Source organism: Aspergillus pseudonomiae (assembly GCF_009193645.1).
Source record: "Aspergillus pseudonomiae strain CBS 119388 unplaced genomic scaffold BDV37scaffold_52, whole genome shotgun sequence".
NCBI lineage: Eukaryota > Fungi > Ascomycota > Eurotiomycetes > Eurotiales > Aspergillaceae > Aspergillus > Aspergillus pseudonomiae.
This window is the reverse complement of record NW_022476044.1, coordinates 48575-66178: the sequence shown is the minus strand read 5'-3', so window position 1 is coordinate 66178 and position 17604 is coordinate 48575. Positions and strand designations below refer to the sequence as shown.

General features: G+C 48.1%; 8 protein-coding genes across 8 annotated transcripts; 4 read left to right on the top strand and 4 right to left on the bottom strand.

Annotated features, from left to right (window-relative positions):
• Positions 1 to 1599: 1599 nt before the first annotated feature.
• BDV37DRAFT_252625 (uncharacterized protein) lies at positions 1600 to 3232 on the bottom strand. Its single transcript, XM_032082457.1, has one exon. The coding sequence runs from the start codon at positions 3131 to 3133 to the stop codon at positions 1679 to 1681; it is 1455 nt and encodes a 484-aa protein (XP_031939634.1). The 5' UTR covers positions 3134 to 3232; the 3' UTR covers positions 1600 to 1678.
• Positions 3233 to 4871: 1639 nt separating this feature from the next.
• Positions 4872 to 5327, bottom strand: BDV37DRAFT_161116 (uncharacterized protein). The gene has a single exon (XM_032079164.1). The coding sequence runs from the start codon at positions 5280 to 5282 to the stop codon at positions 5001 to 5003; it is 282 nt and encodes a 93-aa protein (XP_031939633.1). The 5' UTR covers positions 5283 to 5327; the 3' UTR covers positions 4872 to 5000.
• Positions 5328 to 5990: 663 nt separating this feature from the next.
• On the top strand, positions 5991 to 7662 carry BDV37DRAFT_272937 (putative amino acid permease; the record flags this gene model as incomplete). The annotated part of the gene is made up of 4 exons (XM_032084977.1): positions 5991 to 6154; positions 6222 to 6318; positions 6420 to 6789; positions 6878 to 7662. 4 exons carry the CDS (start codon positions 5991 to 5993, stop codon positions 7660 to 7662), a joined length of 1416 nt encoding a protein of 471 aa, XP_031939632.1.
• An 870-nt stretch (positions 7663 to 8532) lies between these two features.
• Positions 8533 to 9434, bottom strand: BDV37DRAFT_252621 (uncharacterized protein). The gene has a single exon (XM_032082456.1). The coding sequence runs from the start codon at positions 9194 to 9196 to the stop codon at positions 8714 to 8716; it is 483 nt and encodes a 160-aa protein (XP_031939631.1). The 5' UTR covers positions 9197 to 9434; the 3' UTR covers positions 8533 to 8713.
• A 43-nt stretch (positions 9435 to 9477) lies between these two features.
• Positions 9478 to 11808, top strand: BDV37DRAFT_161048 (mannitol dehydrogenase family protein). The gene is made up of 3 exons (XM_032079163.1): positions 9478 to 9631; positions 9686 to 11694; positions 11765 to 11808. The coding sequence occupies exon 2, from the start codon at positions 9813 to 9815 to the stop codon at positions 11319 to 11321; it is 1509 nt and encodes a 502-aa protein (XP_031939630.1). The 5' UTR covers positions 9478 to 9631; positions 9686 to 9812; the 3' UTR covers positions 11322 to 11694; positions 11765 to 11808.
• A 530-nt stretch (positions 11809 to 12338) lies between these two features.
• Positions 12339 to 12960, top strand: BDV37DRAFT_252619 (uncharacterized protein; the record flags this gene model as incomplete). Its single annotated transcript, XM_032082455.1, has 1 exon — positions 12339 to 12960. A coding segment is annotated over exon 1 (281 nt), but the record flags the coding sequence as incomplete, so codon positions are not given.
• Positions 12961 to 13049: 89 nt separating this feature from the next.
• BDV37DRAFT_295462 (aminoglycoside phosphotransferase family protein) lies at positions 13050 to 14937 on the bottom strand (the record flags this gene model as incomplete). The annotated part of the gene is made up of 4 exons (XM_032089893.1): positions 13050 to 13986; positions 14040 to 14414; positions 14476 to 14778; positions 14838 to 14937. 4 exons carry the CDS (start codon positions 14935 to 14937, stop codon positions 13094 to 13096), a joined length of 1671 nt encoding a protein of 556 aa, XP_031939628.1. The 3' UTR covers positions 13050 to 13093.
• A 1289-nt stretch (positions 14938 to 16226) lies between these two features.
• Positions 16227 to 16679, top strand: BDV37DRAFT_284792 (nuclear transport factor 2 family protein; the record flags this gene model as incomplete). The annotated part of the gene is made up of 1 exon (XM_032087578.1): positions 16227 to 16679. One exon carries the CDS (start codon positions 16227 to 16229, stop codon positions 16677 to 16679), a length of 453 nt encoding a protein of 150 aa, XP_031939627.1.
• Between the last annotated feature and the right edge of the window lie 925 nt (positions 16680 to 17604).

The window sequence follows — 17604 nt, the reverse complement described above, 5'->3', positions numbered from 1 at the left end:
ATCTGTACGGTCTTGGCACCGCCCACTCTCAATGGTTAAAAACTGTAAATCTTCTCTGTAGGAAAGAACAAGATAAAATGCCAAAATCAAAGAGAATACATATTTACAGATTTTATAATACTATTATTAATACTTATTCCCAAAGATGGCAAAAGGATCCCTCAAGTGGAATTCTAAAAAGCTCTATTTTGAATACTTCTAACTTCGGCAAGTTTTTAATATTTCTAAAATTTAACAATTGCCATTAGAAGAATATAGTATAATTTACAATTAAATTATCTCAGTCTTAATAGTTGTGATCTTTCCGAACCTCTGTATTCTATTATAGCTAATATTTTAAGATTTCACCTCAGAAATAGTGCCTAAAGAATTGATGGAATTACAGTTTGGTGGCTCGCAGATCTTCATCGACTGTTGTCAATTACGTTATAAAACTCCGAGCAATGGAACCCGTTCGGAATCCGGGTAAGTATTCTAGAAGACAATAGGACCAGAATTATGTTTGTCTTCAAAGGAATGTGAATTCAATACATTCTTCTCCGTAAGAACCTAGATTATGATATTCTAAATCCTTGACTCATTGTACTTGTCATCTGCTATACAGAACCTATTGATCAGCTTTTTGATAAGGCTGAGCCACCGTCAAAGTGAGCTTCTTGGTGCTGACAGTAAGCAGACAGTGGCACATACGTAATGGAATAGCATTCCTTAACACGTCTTGACCCCTGTTACGTGCTTCACCCAAAAGTTGCATTCTTACCGATAACTTTCTTATGAAGCATGTTGGAATGTGGGCCATACCCCGGCTTACCTACCTAGAGACAACGCGAATCTCAATAATCATCTTGGGTCATGAGCAAGAACAGTGATAGAAGGCCAACATGGGTACGTAATATCGCGCAGTGTTAGGAATACTATGCCTAGAGGACTTGTGTAAAGAATATTAATCCCTCCCTAACTTTCAGGAGCCAATTGAGTAAGTTTGTTTTGGATACCAAAGCCTGACGGGTGAACAGAATAAATCAATTAGTTGCATGGGTGCCACCGGTTGAGATCCCAATCCGCCAGCAGCTGTCGCCGTGTCGTGGGACAGGTATCTGCTTCTTGCGTGCTAGCGGTGTACAGGATTGAATCGATTGAACGTCAAAGCTCTTGTAGTGCTATGGATCGTGTGCAGATACCGATCTGTCACAGACCCCCGGTTCTAAAGTCTGATCAAATCTACGGCGTTGCGAAAGGCATTCTCACGTAAGCATCCAACTCAACAACATCGATAGTTTGAAATTGCTAATGCTTTGTCCTCTTTCGGCATGCTATCCTTGGCTATCTTGTGACGTGAGATAAGAAAGCATTGCCTGTGATGCATTTCTTTCGTAACTACTCTTCACAAGATCAACACACAACTGTGACTATCCTCTGCTATTTATTTCGACAACTTATGGAGTAAAGTAGTTGCCAAAGATGCTATCAGCTCTTAAAGAGCTCTGTCAAAGCCCCACTACACTACAGAAGTAGCTCACATAATCGGCATAGCTGGCCCAGTGGAGCGGATATACATGGTCCTAGGCGGAGTTGATGAAATGATAGATCCAAACAAGATTTTGAGACTAGACTGCGAGAAAGCGATTTAGCTGACCACTCTGTATATAGGCATAGGGCTCATATCTATCTAAACATCCTAACGACAGAAAAAAAACCAGATGGTCGCGGTGGACATAAGCAAGCCAAGTCGCAATATATGGAAGCGGTCTCCATCCACCGATTGGCGGGAACCGGGTGCATCCTTGCCCGCGTCTTTATTGCTATCCTGGGAGGTACTATCAGGACCTGAGCCTGCATCCGACGTTGGCTCGGCTTGGGGCTGGAGTTCAGGGTCCGTAGGGATACCCTCATTAGCTTCCTTGCCGCAGACCAGCAAATACATCATGGCGTAAAAGATGGGAATCACTATGAGCTCAATGAAAATCGAGAGGATATTCCGTGACAACGGTGGGATTTGCGTGATCTGATATCTACAGACGTAGAAGATCAGAATATGGGGTATCATAAATCCGAAAATGCGGGTGGCTTTGTGGGTGATTGGAGCCGCAGTGGCAAGGTCTTGGAACCACTGCTGTATGCGCCGTAAGAAGGACATATGTTGGCACATCAGGCGGAATAACAGCCTCACAGCGACCACAACAGAGATGCATCCGACGAAAAGAATGCATGCATAGTACGACAGGGTGAGCAGATCCTTTAACAGGCGGATGTCTAGCAAGGCATCCGCCACTAGGAGCGTCCCGGGCTGCAGGTCGCGGTGCAGTAGCCAGGTGATCAACGCCAGGTCTCCAAATAACAGTGGCCAACGGACAATTCGAGTGGCGAGGTATTTTACCCGATAGATGAGACACCGCCAGTGCCTACACTTGCACCCCGGGGCTTGGTACGTGGGAGAGAAAATCTTTTCTAAGTTGGCATCATTCGGAGGCAAGGATCGTGGATCCTGCTTGTCATCTGCCTCGGCTACTGGCGACCAGAGCCCGTATACCCGCTCGCAGAGATTCTCTGTGGTGACAGATGACGACGTATCTCTGTTCTCATTTGTCTTCTTCTTTTCATCTGCACCTTCCCGGTTCTCGTGATGGTTGCGAGTGGGCGGGTTAGCAGGCTTCACAACGAGCGTATTACGAGGCCAGTCTCGATTATAGATCAAGTCTTCATCCGAAGCGTCCCAGTGTAAAGATAACAGTTCGGCCACCATAGAATCAGCGACCAACGGTGTCACGATGATCTTGATCCATGGAGAATGCTCGGACCTTAGCAGGATCACGTACAGTGGAACTGTTCCTACTATGAGAAACGCGCGCCGCGTGAAACGCCACCACAGTTTGTGCTCGAGACCAGACGGGCCCGATGTGAAATAATAATGGTTGAGAATCATTAAGCCGGCGTGTATGTCCGCGAGGCTCAAGAGTCTCCAGCCAATTAAATCAAGGAGCATTAATCCGACCAGGATCGCCGCCTGGGATGGAGAAAGCATGAGTACGTTGTGCTTTACATTTTCAAGAAGTGTTGGGTGTCCGGTAGGTTTGATGAGAATACTGATTGTTGTAGTGAGGAGAGACAAGGTGGTAAGTACCCATGGCGCCATTCTACCCAATTGCCTCGGAATATAATCCAAGACATACAAGCGAAAGCAGTTTGGAATCTCGATAGGGGAACAGCAGTGACTGTTATAAGCATCCGAGGCAGGACGCTACGGAGTAATTTGGGGGCCAAGCAAATTTTTCCCCCGTGTTTTGAGTTTTATAGAGAGTGGCACGCTAAACTAGTTCAAGTTTTCATTAGCATACAAAAACCAGACGAACTGACGAAAGAGATATATTCTCACAATACTAGACTCTAAACTTGAATTTGAGATATTGTCGTTTCCCTATTTCACTCAATTACTAGCTGTCATTCTGTATCCTGCACTGGGAATAATCTTCATCTTCCAGTGCACTGACATGATCCGAGGCTGTATCATGTGATGCAATGATACTTTCAGTGCTTTCAGCCCCATCGTGGTCACCGGCATAAACAGTGGCACACTGCACACATTTACTATCTTCTCTCGTACCGGCATCTCGGGGGTAGCAGAGGACCTTGAGCACACCTTTTCCGGCCTGGAAGCTGGATACCGGAGAAGCAACATCGTGGGAACCAGACTCTGCCCCATGAGACTTCTTCGATGAGCTCAGCTCTAACTCCTCAGGGATTCGGGCTCTGTTCATTCCGAGGGCCAGGCTATTCATGACACGGTACAAGTTGGGGATACACGTCGTAATAATGGCGGCGTTCATCATCACTCTGCTCGGCGGAATGCAAAGTTAGCAGACCGGAGAATAAACACGTCCCGTATGGAAGGAACGCTACGAGAGAAACTTCAAATGCCGTACTGGTTGCAAGCAGTTACCCTGAAAATCGACCCTAAATGTTTGCATCAGCTAAGTTCGGATTCCGGATATGTGGAGGGAAGTTATGACGAACACGTGGGGTCGGTAGAATGTAGGTATTGTCCCAGGTGGGATATTTGGAAACCATCAACAACAACGACTCTGCTCATAATCAGTCGTAGTTGCAATGCATTTACTCCGTTTACATGTGCGTGAGACTTACACAATGCGAGACGCAAATGCTGTAATCAGCTTAACGCGACGAGCCAATGGCATTTGGACGTTCCAAAGCATGACTGTTGGTAGAGCCACAAGCGCTAGGTCGACTAGCATGTTGATAGCCACAATCGGATACATGATGGCTCCCTAGGACGTCTGAGCGTAGGGCTCGGATCCAAGATCAATTCCTCAAATTCGGCTCACCTCTCCAAGGCAGCGACTAGGAAAATACTGCCAACGTGGCGTTTGGCATTGGAAGGCGAATCCAAAGACTGCCAACACTGTCCATCCAGCAATGGCCATCTGCGTAATGTGGCAATACATCTTAATGGATTGGGTTGGGTCGATCGACAAGATCAAATTGCTCGACGATACTTTAGTAAGGGCAAGAACCAAAAAGAATATAATTTGCGCAGCATAGGTCAGCTGTGGAAATCCTTCCATTAGCTACCGCGAAAGGTGAGTCTTGAGTAGTGTTTTTAAGAAGTTAAGTGCGTCGGGGATCCTTGGATTCCTGGTTCCGACCACGCTTCAAGGTTAAAGACAGACTCACCTGGTTGTTCCTATCTAATGTACTGTTAAAGAGGGCTTCGAGATGCCTTCCAAGTCCACGATCGACGGCAAACTGTATCAGGAGACTTTGAACAAGCGCTAATATCTATTATTATATTAGCTCTACTCTGTGGAGAGTGAATCCCTTGTTGTTATTTGGAGACGGTGTTGCATGGAATGGAAGCCGCACTGTGCTGGCCCATATTGGAATATCGACGGAAAGTACCACCCGCTTTAGATATACCATGGACCAAGTCTTGATGAGGACTACGATGAATGTGACAGAAAAAGAAATAAACGTAACGATTGATATCAGGGGCCCATTGTTGTCCACCCCTGTCTCTTCAAGCGGGGGTAGGGGATCAGTCTTGATAGGCATCGTGGAATGGAATAGACAACCAAGGTCAGAGTTACGAAAATGAGGATAACATGGGGTAAAAGGTTCCATGAGGATTGAGAAGGGACTAAAGCAGAGAGAGGGAAAGGGAAAGGGGAGGGAGTGAGTGATGTGCGTGTGGCATCATGTTCTAGATGGCGCGGGATTATGCCCCTGATCGGATTCATGTGAAATCTATTTGTCCTGGGGGTATTCATTTCTTTCTTCCTTGTTCTCTTCGGATGGGATTGCGTGCAGTCGTGTAATAACAACCTATTTCCTTCCAATCTGTAGCTCGCAGTCAACGAGATGAAACGGCACAATATACTCCAACAAAGAGAAATCGATACAGCATATTAGATGAGACTATTATTGAGTGTGTTAAAACATCTCCTGGTAGGCTCTTAATCTGTATCGGTAATATTTAGTGTAGCCTTACCTCTGGTTGTGTGACGCCGCCCAGGGCTAGAACCTCGATGATCTTTACTACATGGGACTAAAGCTCAGAGGTTGGACAGGGTATCATCCATGACCATAGTAGGCTGTACCTTCAGCGCAGTCGGTAGGATGAGGATAGGTGACTTCTCTTCTCCTCTTTCCTTTCTCCTTTTTGTTTTTCAGTAAGCATTTCCCCCCATACTCTGCTCTCAACCACGCACCCCCCGCTGGCTTTTCTTTCGGAAGAACGTGCATTATACAGCCCATTCAACGGTCACAGCAATGGAATACAATGAGATTGAAATGGCCCACGGCTATGGCGAACACAAGTTGCCTCGCGATACCGTCCGTAAGCCTTCACCTTCTCAGAGTCAAGGGTCTCAGCGGAAACCAGGGCTTGAGGTATGGTTATCGAACCAAGTCCAAATTAGTGGATCTAAGTATTGGCCTTTCTAAACTATAAATAGCGATATCTCGGGTTCCTTCCCATGCTGGCCTTTGCCGCGACTCTGCAAGCCTCTTGGGAAGCGATCGGGGCTAGCATGTCTGCGGGCTTAGAGAATGGTGGCCCTGTGGCCCTTATCTACGGGCTGATCTTGACAATTATCGGGTCGCTGGCAATGGCTCTTTCGCTGGCCGAACTTGCATCGATGTTGGTGGACTGCTTGATTAATAGGTCCGGTGATGAATCCGTTTCGACTAACGTGTTGGCAAAATAGAACCCCTGTGGCTGGAGCTCAGTACCATTGGACTTACGATCTTGCTCCGTGCGCTCCTCGATTCCTGAGCTTTATGCAAGGTAAGATTCATACTTCTGTGTCGATGCATGCTCACTAAGCGCAGAACAGGATGGATTACAGTCTGGCACCCTAACACTCTGGTCTACTTGCATGGCTCTCTCTCTAACATGATGGCAGATCTTTGCTTGGTGGGCCAATACCGCCACCTCGCCTTTTTTGATTGGAACCCAAATTAAGGCCCTTGCGGTCCAGAGCAACCCGAGCTATATCCCCAAGCCCTGGCATACCACCTTGATTATATGGGCGGTATTGTTGATCCCTTTGGCCGTGAACATCTACGGTCGCCGTCTGCTGCCCGCCGTGGAAGTGATCGGTGGCATTATTCATATCGTGTTTTCCCCTGCTGTCCTGATTACTTTAGTTGTGCTGGGCCCTCGCAACTCTTCGGAGTTCGTTTGGACCTACTTTGAGAACTCCACCAGCGGCTGGCAAAATGATGGCGTCATTTGGTCGATTGGTCTCTTGACTGCAGTCTATACATTCAGTGGTATAGTCCAGCTTTAGATTCTCCCCTCATCAATATTTCTCCTAGTGGCAAAGGAAGAGAAGACAAGCTGACTGTCGTGCTGGGACAGGTTTCGACGGGGTGGTTCATATGGCAGAGGAAGTTAAGGATGCCCGTCGGACAGTTCCCCGATCCATGGTCTACAGCGTCCTGATCAATGGCATAGTTGCCTTGGGATTCACCATCGGTCTTTTGTACACCATGGGTAGCGTAGAGGACGCTCTCAATACTCCGACCGGCTATCCACTCCTTGAGATCTTGTATGCAGCCACGAAGTCGAATGCAGCTGCTTCGGGAATGTTGATGATGTTCATATTGCCGGGGTTTGTGGCCTTGCTCAATGGGCTGGCCTCGGTGACCCGGCTGACCTGGGCGTTTGCCCGCGACGAAGGTCTCCCATTTTCCAGTTACTTTGTACATATCTCCTCCTGGCACAAAATTCCCCTGCGCGCTCTTTTTCTAGTCTCATCCAGTATCGTGCTTCTTGCCTTGATCAACATCGGCTCCACTACGGCCTTCAATGCGCTCCTGTCTCTGACAACTCTGGGCCAGTATATCTCTTATCTCATTCCCATCACTTTCCTCCTAATTAAGCGCATCCGCGCACCGCAAGAAGTGCGTTGGGGCTCATTCCGATTGGGGCTTTGGGGGATCCCGCTCAACATTTTCGTCATCATGTACGGAATATACATTATCATCTTCCTCCCATTTCCCCCGAGATACCCTGTGACAGCGAAGAACATGAATTATGCTGCGCCTGTCTTTTTGGCGGTGATTTTCTTCGCTATTATCGATTGGTTTGTCCGGGGCCACAAACGCTGGCAGGGTCCCAGAATCAAGGTGACAGCAGATTAGAGTACATACATCGACGGCTGGCTGAAGGGGCCTTGGGGTTCCGTCCTCAACTTGGCATAGCCAAAGAGACATTGCAGATGCTTCCTCTAAACGGTGCAAAATTTAATATTATGTGGTGATGTGAAACAATTGCCCCGACCGTCCATTGTCCCGCTATACCGAGTGAGCGTGTGAACATGTCGTTGTTTAGAAGATTCTTGGAGATAGACACCATCATGGGTAGCTCAATATGCGATGTTCAATAGATTGAGATATCGCAGATTTGGTTAGCATCAGCTCATACCACACCACCTCACAACGGACGTGTCGACGAATCACCCTGGTCTGCTCGCTTTGCGCCACCCCTGATCCATAATTGATTTCTCCTGCTGTGAAGGCAGGTAATGACAGCTGCTCTTGCATCGTGGCTTTGGAAAATGTGATTTGCATCCTAGTGGTTTAAGAAGATGTGGCATCGACAACAACCTCTTTCTCTCCAACATGCCGACATAAGTGGGCTCCATCTGACCGGGAGGTATATGATGGCGAGGTATCGACGCTGAGGGGCCGTAAAGTTTTGCGCTAGTGTCTCACTATTGAGAACTAAGGGATTGTCTTCATCCTTCTGGAGCTGGAGCTGACTTCCAAGCTCAACAAACGCACACCGCCGCTTCATCCGGCAGCGCTCCGTGGTCACGAGAGACTTCAGACTGACATCTATGCATTTCGCTATCGAGCAGACATACCTGAATTTGATGAGGCCATTTGTCGAGTTTGATGCGGGTGTCGATAGGTATCACTAGTCTGCAGAGGAGGGTGTCAGGTACTATATGATACATGCAGGTCTACATGTCACATTCATGCGAGTCATGAGGAAGAAGCAGTTCGGCAGTGGAAATAGTGTTGTATGCGTGGCAGTTAAATTCAGCTGACAAGATCTCGGCCGAAGATCACGTGGGTCTTTGGTGGGAGGGGTTGTACAGACCCCTCACTGTAGCATACAATCAACTTACCTTCTTAGCTGCTGGGAACTTCCTTATCAGGTATACCTCCATCTATATCTACCACTCAATTACGAATAATATGTGTATAACTTCCTGTCAACCCCAGTCAAAGCTCCGTGATGCTGAAACTCTGTTCTAGGAGCTCTCGACGCTGCTACGCAAAGCTCGCCTCCTGCGAGACTTGTCTGAAAGACCTTAGATAACTTCCGGTGTGGTGATAGTGTATAGCCGGTCTGTATCCGTACTGATTTGAATAACGGGGCGGTGCTCAGACGCGATCTGATGCTCACACTCGGAGAGACCGATATGATACTGGGCATTTTATTGGGATCGATGGTGAAGAGGGTCTCAGGAGCCACCCCCCCATGTTGACAATACCAACCGTGCTCGCCCCTTTGACCCGGATAATGTGGGTTCAGTGCCTGGAACCCACACCATGCTACCAATACGATCTCGGCCCGATCACCTCCTGCCCACTTCGGTCCTTGGGACATAGCAGGTTCCCACGGCGATTGACAGTGACGACAGCATTCGGGAGAAGCTTCGGCCATGTTCCATGGCTCAGTGGGTTGCCCCGGCCCTCTCGTGGGTCCAGAAAGCACTGGGGTTGTGGAGAGTGTCCCGGCACTTTGCCATCATCCCAATCCAAGATTGTCCCAGTTTGCCACCAGTTGTTCTCTCCTATTTTTCGAGCTTTGGCTTGGATTGAGGTCCGGTATGGTGGGAGTTTACTCCCAAAGATCTATATCGTTGTCTATTTTGAACAGCTGACACTTTTTAGGGTTTTTTCGAGGTGGGTCTCAGAGTTTTTCCTTTTGTTCCATTGACAAAAAGCGACTTCGTGCATGAAAACCTTAAGCAGCTTTAGTTTAAATGTGATACGGGCGACCGATAGCGGCAACCGAAAAAAGAAACGAAAGGACGCTTATCTAATTCAACTGGTACTTTCAGAATTTTTCCAGGTGGCAGAAAAATTCGAGAACCTCGTGAGTTCACCTCCCCACCACATGATGTAATCCTGTTCTAATCAGCGGTCAAAGACTGGCGGTGACCCTCGAGTCAGCGCCCCAGCCAAAAACCCCTTTTATCTCTCGCCTCTCGCCCTTGTCATCCTTTCAATTCGTCTTTCTCTCTCTGTCCCTCTCTCTCCCTCCTCACACATTCACAATGGCTCCCCTTAAGCTCAACAGCAAGAACTTGCCGCAAATTGCGGCGGCTGGTGAAGCCCAGGTTAAAGCTCCCACCTACCAGCGCGGTGGCGCCGTCAAGGAAGGAATTGTCCATGTCGGCGTCGGCGGCTTTCACCGAGCTCATTTGGCCGTCTATGTCGACCAATTGATGGAGAAACATGGTGTGACTGACTACGCAATTTGCGGTGTTGGCTTGCAGCCCTTTGACGCCACTATGCGCGACGCCTTAGGATCGCAGGACCACTTCTACACTGTCATCGAGCGGTCGGCCAAGGGCAGCTTTGCCCATGTTGTTGGTAGCATCAATTCCTATCTCTTTGCCCCCGACGATCGCGAGGCCGTCATTGCCAAGATGGCGCACCCCGATACGCACATCGTGTCGCTCACCATCACCGAGAGCGGTTACTACTACAACGAGAACACGCACGAGCTGCAAAGTGAGCACCCTGACATTCAATTCGACCTCCAACCGGCCAACGAGAAGGCGCCACGCACCACGTTCGGCTTCCTCTATGCCGCTTTGGCACGCCGCTACCAGCAAGGGCTCAAGCCCTTCACCGTCATGTCGTGCGACAACATGCAGAAGAATGGATCCATCACCCGCCACATGCTCGAGTCCTTTGCACGCCTCCGCAACCCTGAGATCGCGAAGTGGATTGCTGAACAAGGCGCCTTCCCCAACGCCATGGTCGACCGTATCACTCCCCAGACATCCGCCGCCGATAAAACGGCCCTTGCAGACAACTTTGGCATTGAAGACTCATGGCCTGTCGTCACAGAGCCCTTTATGCAGTGGGTGATTGAGGATCAGTTCTCCGATGGCCGCCCACCCTTTGAGAAGGTCGGTGCTCAGGTGGTCAAGAATGTCCACGACGTCGAGGAGTTCGAGAAGCACAAGCTCCGCCTGCTCAACGGCAGCCACTCGGCCATCGGCTACCCCGGTCAGCTGGCCGGCTTCAAATATGTCCACGAGGTCATGGAGAACCCGCTGTTCAGCAAGTTTGTGTGGCAAATGATGCAGGACGAGGTGAAGCCATTGTTGCCCGAGATTCCGGGGGTCAACATTGATGAGTATTGCAAGACCCTCATCGAGCGTTTCTCCAACCCAACCATCATGGACCAACTGCCGCGCATCTGCCTCAACGCTTCCGGCAAGATCCCACAGTTTATCATGCCCTCCATCGCGGAGGCGATTTGGGTTACTGGCCCATTCCGCCGCCTGTGCTTTGTCGCAGCCGCTTGGTTTCATTACATTAAGGGTGTCGATGACAGCGGCAAGGAGTTCCAGGTTGATGACCCGATGCGCGAGGAGCTCCAGGCTAAGGCCCGCGCAGGAGGTACTAACCCGGCCGAGCTGCTCAGCATCAAGAGCCTGTTCGGTGACGATTTGCGGGGCGACAAGCGATTCATCCAGGAAATCACCACCGCGATGGAGGACATCGCCCGGGACGGCATCCTGAAGACGCTTCCCAAGTACATTGACTAAGCGCCATCACTACGCGCTGTTGCCTTAATATATACGGTATACCTGTGTCTGATATTTAAGTTTTCTACGATTGTGTTATATGGGAAGGGTTTTACAGGAAAAGCGGTATATAGAGATAGATAATGATAGACAACATTTAATTCTTTGTTATTCTAGCGTACAACTGAACGATGCTTAGATTACAATGGGGATCTCCCATGATTGATTCTATTTATAGGAGAGTCTTGGCAGGATATGCTGTCTTTGAAGAATTGACAGAGCTATGATGGCTAGAAGAGTCTATCGCAATGCAAACAAACCAAACACTGCGAGCGGGAATGGGCCTCAAGAATCTGGCCCAAAACGGGGCAACCGAACCCGTTCTCGTGACATCGTTAGTCGATCCACATGTGACCTTGTCCCTTTTTACATGAGTCAATGTTGACAACTAGTTAACTAACTAGTTAATGTGGCTCCTACCAACTCAGCATTAAAGCTTTCTATCCGTTCGATAAAGCTCGAATACACCGTATATATTCCGCCTATCAAAACACCAAAGATGCAGCAATTGGACCACCCTTTGACGAAAACGGCCTAGATTCCTGATGCGGTACTCCGTATGAGGCGATCAGCGATACTCTGAAAGTTCGGATGCGGCCGCGGATCACGCACTGCACCGGCGAGATGTGGTTGGTGAATGGACTGTTGATCGGCGTAAGGGGGATCCTGTCGGAGAGCGATGTACCACACAGGTCATAGAAAATGAGGGTGCAAGGGGAGAGCGGAGCACTTTTGATATTAAAAATATTCGAAATATTTCAAAATTATGGTAATGGTTTTATACAAGAGTGAAAACCCAGAACATGTCTGTTGGTGTTAAGTGGCAATTGGTTGAAACTTCCAATACTAATAGAACTATGTAACATGTCTGTACGCATTAGCCAAATACTATATTTTTCTAACTTGGCGATTCAATATGTTTTAGTTAAACTGTATGAATTTACCGAAGTAGTCGGCGGTTATTTGACAACGTCGGCTGGATATAGCTTCCAATTGCTCCGGCCGTTGGTTTCTTCTTCTGGAGATCGATGCTTCAGACGCAGACCAAAAAGGATGACGATATGTTGGAGCAAGGCTACTGACAAGACACCACCCACACTTGGAAACTGTCATCCACCCAGATTTGCGCGACAAGATGGTATATAGACATCCTTCAACCAGCCAGTTTGACCAGATCCAACGGTGCGAATAAACCACTTCGACGCATCGCATATCTCGAGGGGGATTTGCCGCTGTCCTGGTGTACTGGATGCATCATCAACTGTGGGCGCACGGGGCGATCTCACAAGACCGGACCTTTGAGAACGCCTATGGTTACGAGAACCAGCACTACTTTGTCTGTCTGCCAGGATTGCGGAATTTCTTCTTGGGCGGCCACTTCGCCGTGAGCGTGTTGTTCGTTCTGTCCGGATACGTGCTGTCCACAAAGCCGCTGGCACTGACCCAGGCAGGGGAATCCAGCAAGCTAGACGAGAACCTAGTATCTGTCTTATTCCGACGATGGCTTTCGACTATACGTGGAAATTGTAGCTGAACCACGGATCGTCTGCTGTCCGAAAGACAAAGCTGAAGTTCTTGAACTTGGCATACCAACTCCAGAGCTCGTCGCGAGGGCTTGACTTGGGGTCCGGATCTTGTACAGGTGCCACGAAGTCATGTACGTGAACGTGATAGGGATGCTGCGGAGATCAAGTCGATGCCGGTCGGATCCAAGAAAGCAAGCTCAAGGCAATCTATGTATCCAGGGGGAATGGCCATATGTTTTTAACTTCGGTAGCGGGTTTCTCTGGGGCCATCTTTGAAATGTAGTACTCAAATAACATTTTGTTGCGGGTCTTCATCTCACCCAGGTCTCGCTCCGGGGGAATCCAGCCTTCATCATCAGTATCAAGCACCTCCTTGACAAATTTGCGCATTTCGTGCCATTCTTGGTAAATGTAGAATTCCTGCTTGTGCCGTGCAATTTGTTCGTCAGTAAAATGGACCGGCAGAATTCCCGATGGGAACCCTAAATCTTTCTGGCTGAGAAAGATTTCAATCACTGTCTCTCGGAGAGGCACTAAACCCTCATCCCAAGTCTCACCACAACGACGGAATATCTCCTTTAGCGGCGAGGGAACTTGCATTCCTTGCCAAGATTTCCTGTTGTTCAAGTAGCTTGCAACTTCGTAAGCCTTCGTCCAAGTAGCCTTCGCTTTGCTGTACAACGCGAGTTCCTTTTTGTCATCATCCATGTCCTCGAAGCCAGAGGGAAGTCCAGGCATTACAAGGCCCTCTTGATAGTCCTCGGGTGGATTTAGGAAGACGGGCCATCGAACTTGCAGAAACAAAGGGCTGATCGAAGTATTCTGCCAATCAATGAAGCCAGTCACCTTTCCAGGGTCATCCTCAGAAACAAATATATTGCCCATGTGGAGATCGCTATGCCAGAGTATTGGTTGAGACTTTTCCAAAAGCTTAGAGTTATTTGCCACGGTTGGCATAGCTTCTTTCGCCATGTGAAGAAGAGAGAAATGATCCTCCGTAGAACCATACAGAGAAGCTGGCAGCTGTGTGTTGGGGTCCTGGCCGGTTCTAGAGAGTGAGCGTTCAATGAGAGACTCGCCCATGTCGCCAAGTGTTCTCCCTGTTGGGAAATCAGTGAGCAATCATAAAATTCTGAGAAGAGAAAATACCTACAAGGACCACAACGGACGCCTGGCAGAAGCTGATCGCCAGGCTGAATGAGCCAGGAGGGATCACAAGAAGGACCAATACAAAATTCACCTTTCGGGTCTATGGATGACTCCAATGGTATCGTCTCAGGATCGCCCAGTGAATTCTTATAATATAGGTTGCCGTATGCCGGAAACTGGATTTCAGAGAGTTCACGTTCCCATTGTGTGAGACGCTTAATTAGAGAGATGCGATTGCTCTCGCCCATTTCATCCCATTTCTTAAAAATCTGCACGCCGGGAACTCTTTCCATGACGATGTATTCTGCGCCCACAGCATTCGTCATATCGGAGCTCCAGGCGAGAACCTTAGGAACGGGAATCGTCGTATAGGTTCGTACTCAAACAATAAAATCCATTAGCTGAGATGTTGTGGCCGATCCCCGGAGAGTTCTTCTTACTGAAGTTTAGCACAGCAACCTCCGACTCCGTGCAGTACATAGGTCTCCCCGCATTAGGGCAAGGGATCTTGGCAATGTACTCACATCCATCCTCCGTTGTCATAAGGAGCGCTTTGCTAAAACCGCCCTCCAGCTTTTCAATTTTCGAAACTGGGGCTCTTTCAGATCCGGATAGGCTTGTAATCACGTCACATAATCGGTCAATATTGAAACGAACATAACGCTTTGAAAATTGGATGTCTTCGGCAGCAAGAAATCGTCCATTCGTGTATTTGAAAAGGTCTTCTTTCGAGATCGGATTTCCTATAATGTGATTAGTATCTCAGCATGATAAATAGCTCTGGGAATGGTTGCATAGACACCTCGACATTCAATAGAGAGCTGCCGTCTGACCAGCATAGATTTGGGAGATGGATTTGGTCGAAGGGATCGGAGTTTCAAGATGTTCCTTAAGGCCTGCATAGCTCAAAGCGCCGTGGGAGTCTGTCGCTGTGAAATAATATCGTGTACCTATCAGGCAGTAGGATTCTCATCCGGATTTATTTATCCATAGCCATGCCGGCGCTTGGTGTGTATGACTGTTATATAACTGTGATACAGGGGCGGTGGTGAGATGGGTAGGCGGTAGATGGACTTAGTGAGGAGAGCCGTTGTTGCGGAGTGGCCGCTATAGGCCTCCTTAGTCATGGGATACCTCCGCAGCAGGCCGGAACGACAAAGTACAAACTCTCTTTTCTGCTTGGCAGGGACATGGGTGCCCTATCTCCATCTCCAGGATAACTGGGGGGTGGATCTTAATTAACTGATGTCCTCGCTTCTGACCCCAGAGACAGCGACGAAGCCCTCTGTGGATATGTCTACGAATACCATTCAAGCGCCAGCATCGATTTGGAATGGACTCTTTAGAAAAGACTAGTGATCTTAAGAGAAGGGTGAATGAATGGATGGGCAGGTGGATGTGGAAAGAATTGAAAAAGGCCAGGACGGCTTTTCGTCTGGCCTAGCCAAAAAGAAGTCAGTCACTTCAATTTGAGGACTTTATATGCCTTGAGCCATCGGTGGGTGGCCGGAGGTAGGAAATTCGCAAAAAGTATTATATATAGGCAGGTTACTCTACTGCAGCCTACGAACCGATTGGTATTTAACCGTATAGCAGTGGTATAGAAGGATAGCTTCTTTAATCTTTTAATAGATCTGCATCTGTATTCTTCGAAGGGGTTTTATGAAGCAAGAAAAAGTCGCTCACAGATCATTGACCCTATATCAACATCACGAAGTACAGAATTACAATGTATTTCTGAAGACTCGGAAATTGTGTTTCCGACTCGAAAGCTCTGCCGAATTTTATATTTTCACCCGCTATCCCTTGCGCGTTGATCAGACTCAGTGAGTAGTCAGCCGGCTCCGAATGGGGCAGAGTGATTTTTCGGGACGTAGACCTGTCAAATTAACCGAAAGTCGGAATATTACGTAGTAATACCAGGAGGCCAGACCATGGAGGCATCCACATCCTGCCGTCGATATTCTGTACTCCGTAGTGGCGGGTAATATTTGATAGATTCCCGGAGATAAAACTCCCTGGACGCTAAATCCTGTCCTCACGGCTGTTGCAGGTACAGCCCTAACGTGTTTGATAACCCCGAGGCGAGTTATATTTAAATAGGAATGCCAATCGTGACTTCCAGCCACACACCACCGCAACGCTAAGTCCTACACCGTGAGAAAAAGAAAAGTCTGGAACCTAGACCGTCATGACAACCACTCTTCCTTCCCTCTCCTTCCGCGAGGCTATTGCCGATGCTCTTCACCGTGCCGTACTCGCATTTGATATAGCCGACTCGGCTCTTCTCAACTCTGCCCTTACGCCTGACGCTATCTTGGATCTCGATGGGTACACTATGAATGGCCTGGGTGAGATTTATCGTCAGTGCTACGACAGGGTCTCGAAATTGGACACGACCCACTTTGTCAGCAATGGCCGGGTCGACGTCATAGAAGGGGCATCTGTGGCATCGATGACGGCTTCTGTGCTATCACAGCATTATCAACCCGGTACTGGGAAGGTACCTGGTGCAGCATATCTCATGGCTGGCTCCCTGTACTCCCTAGATCTGGTGAGGGACGACACCGAGGGGTTGTGGAAGATCAAGCGCTGGAACATGAAGGTCATCTGGACGATGGGAGACGCTAGCGTGATGGAGTGAATGATCTGGTATGGTAGTATTTGCCAGTTTTTGTATTTCTCTCTGCAGAAGAAAGAGAAAGCAACAAAATAGAAAACACAGAAGCTTGAGCAACATTCTGGATGCAGGATCCACCATCTCAATAAAAGGCGTATCTCTTCATTTCTTCCCCTTTTGCGTTTCCCACTAGTACGCAAATGCTGATCATCTGTAAATATATCATAACATCTATCTATAGATGGATGAATCTGGCTTAGGGAACTCAGATTTCTTAGGCTTTGTAACTTGTGTGCCATTTTTTATAGTAAGAAGATAGTGTTGGGCGTAAGCTACAAGCAACCACCAGCGTTGGGTCTTTGGCCACGTGGCATAAGAAGCCCACATCCAGAGATAGTGTCCTGTTAAATCCTAGCTTTCTATTCAGAGAAGATGCCTGTTATAAGCTTCTATTATGCACCTGTGTATAAGTTACATCCTGCTGGTATAAATAACTAAGTAATAATACAGTTCGGGTAGCTCCAGAATCTAACAAATCTTCTCCAACCTTCCTATATTAGGGAAAACTACCTTTCCATGCAGCGAATCATCTAGGTGAATTTATCAGTCGTTGTCCTTCGATCTGCGCATACCGGACATGTTGTTGCGAGTCAAGGCGTGTCCAGGTATCCGACAACAATTTTGTAATACTAAGACAACTTGATAGGATATCTCTTCCTTAGTAAAGTCCCGCAGTGTAGAGGCGGTTAGCAAGGCGCATCTCTAGTTTATAGATACCATCATTTCTTTAAGTCAGACAGACAACAGTAACATCAGACATTTTAGAGACAAGGGAGAGCCCAAGTCCAATACCAAGATACAACAGGCCAGGTAACTCCACCAACGAGGCATGGTTTTGGGAAAACCGCTGGTTAGGGCAATATCGCATTACAGTAATCTAAGCCATGCC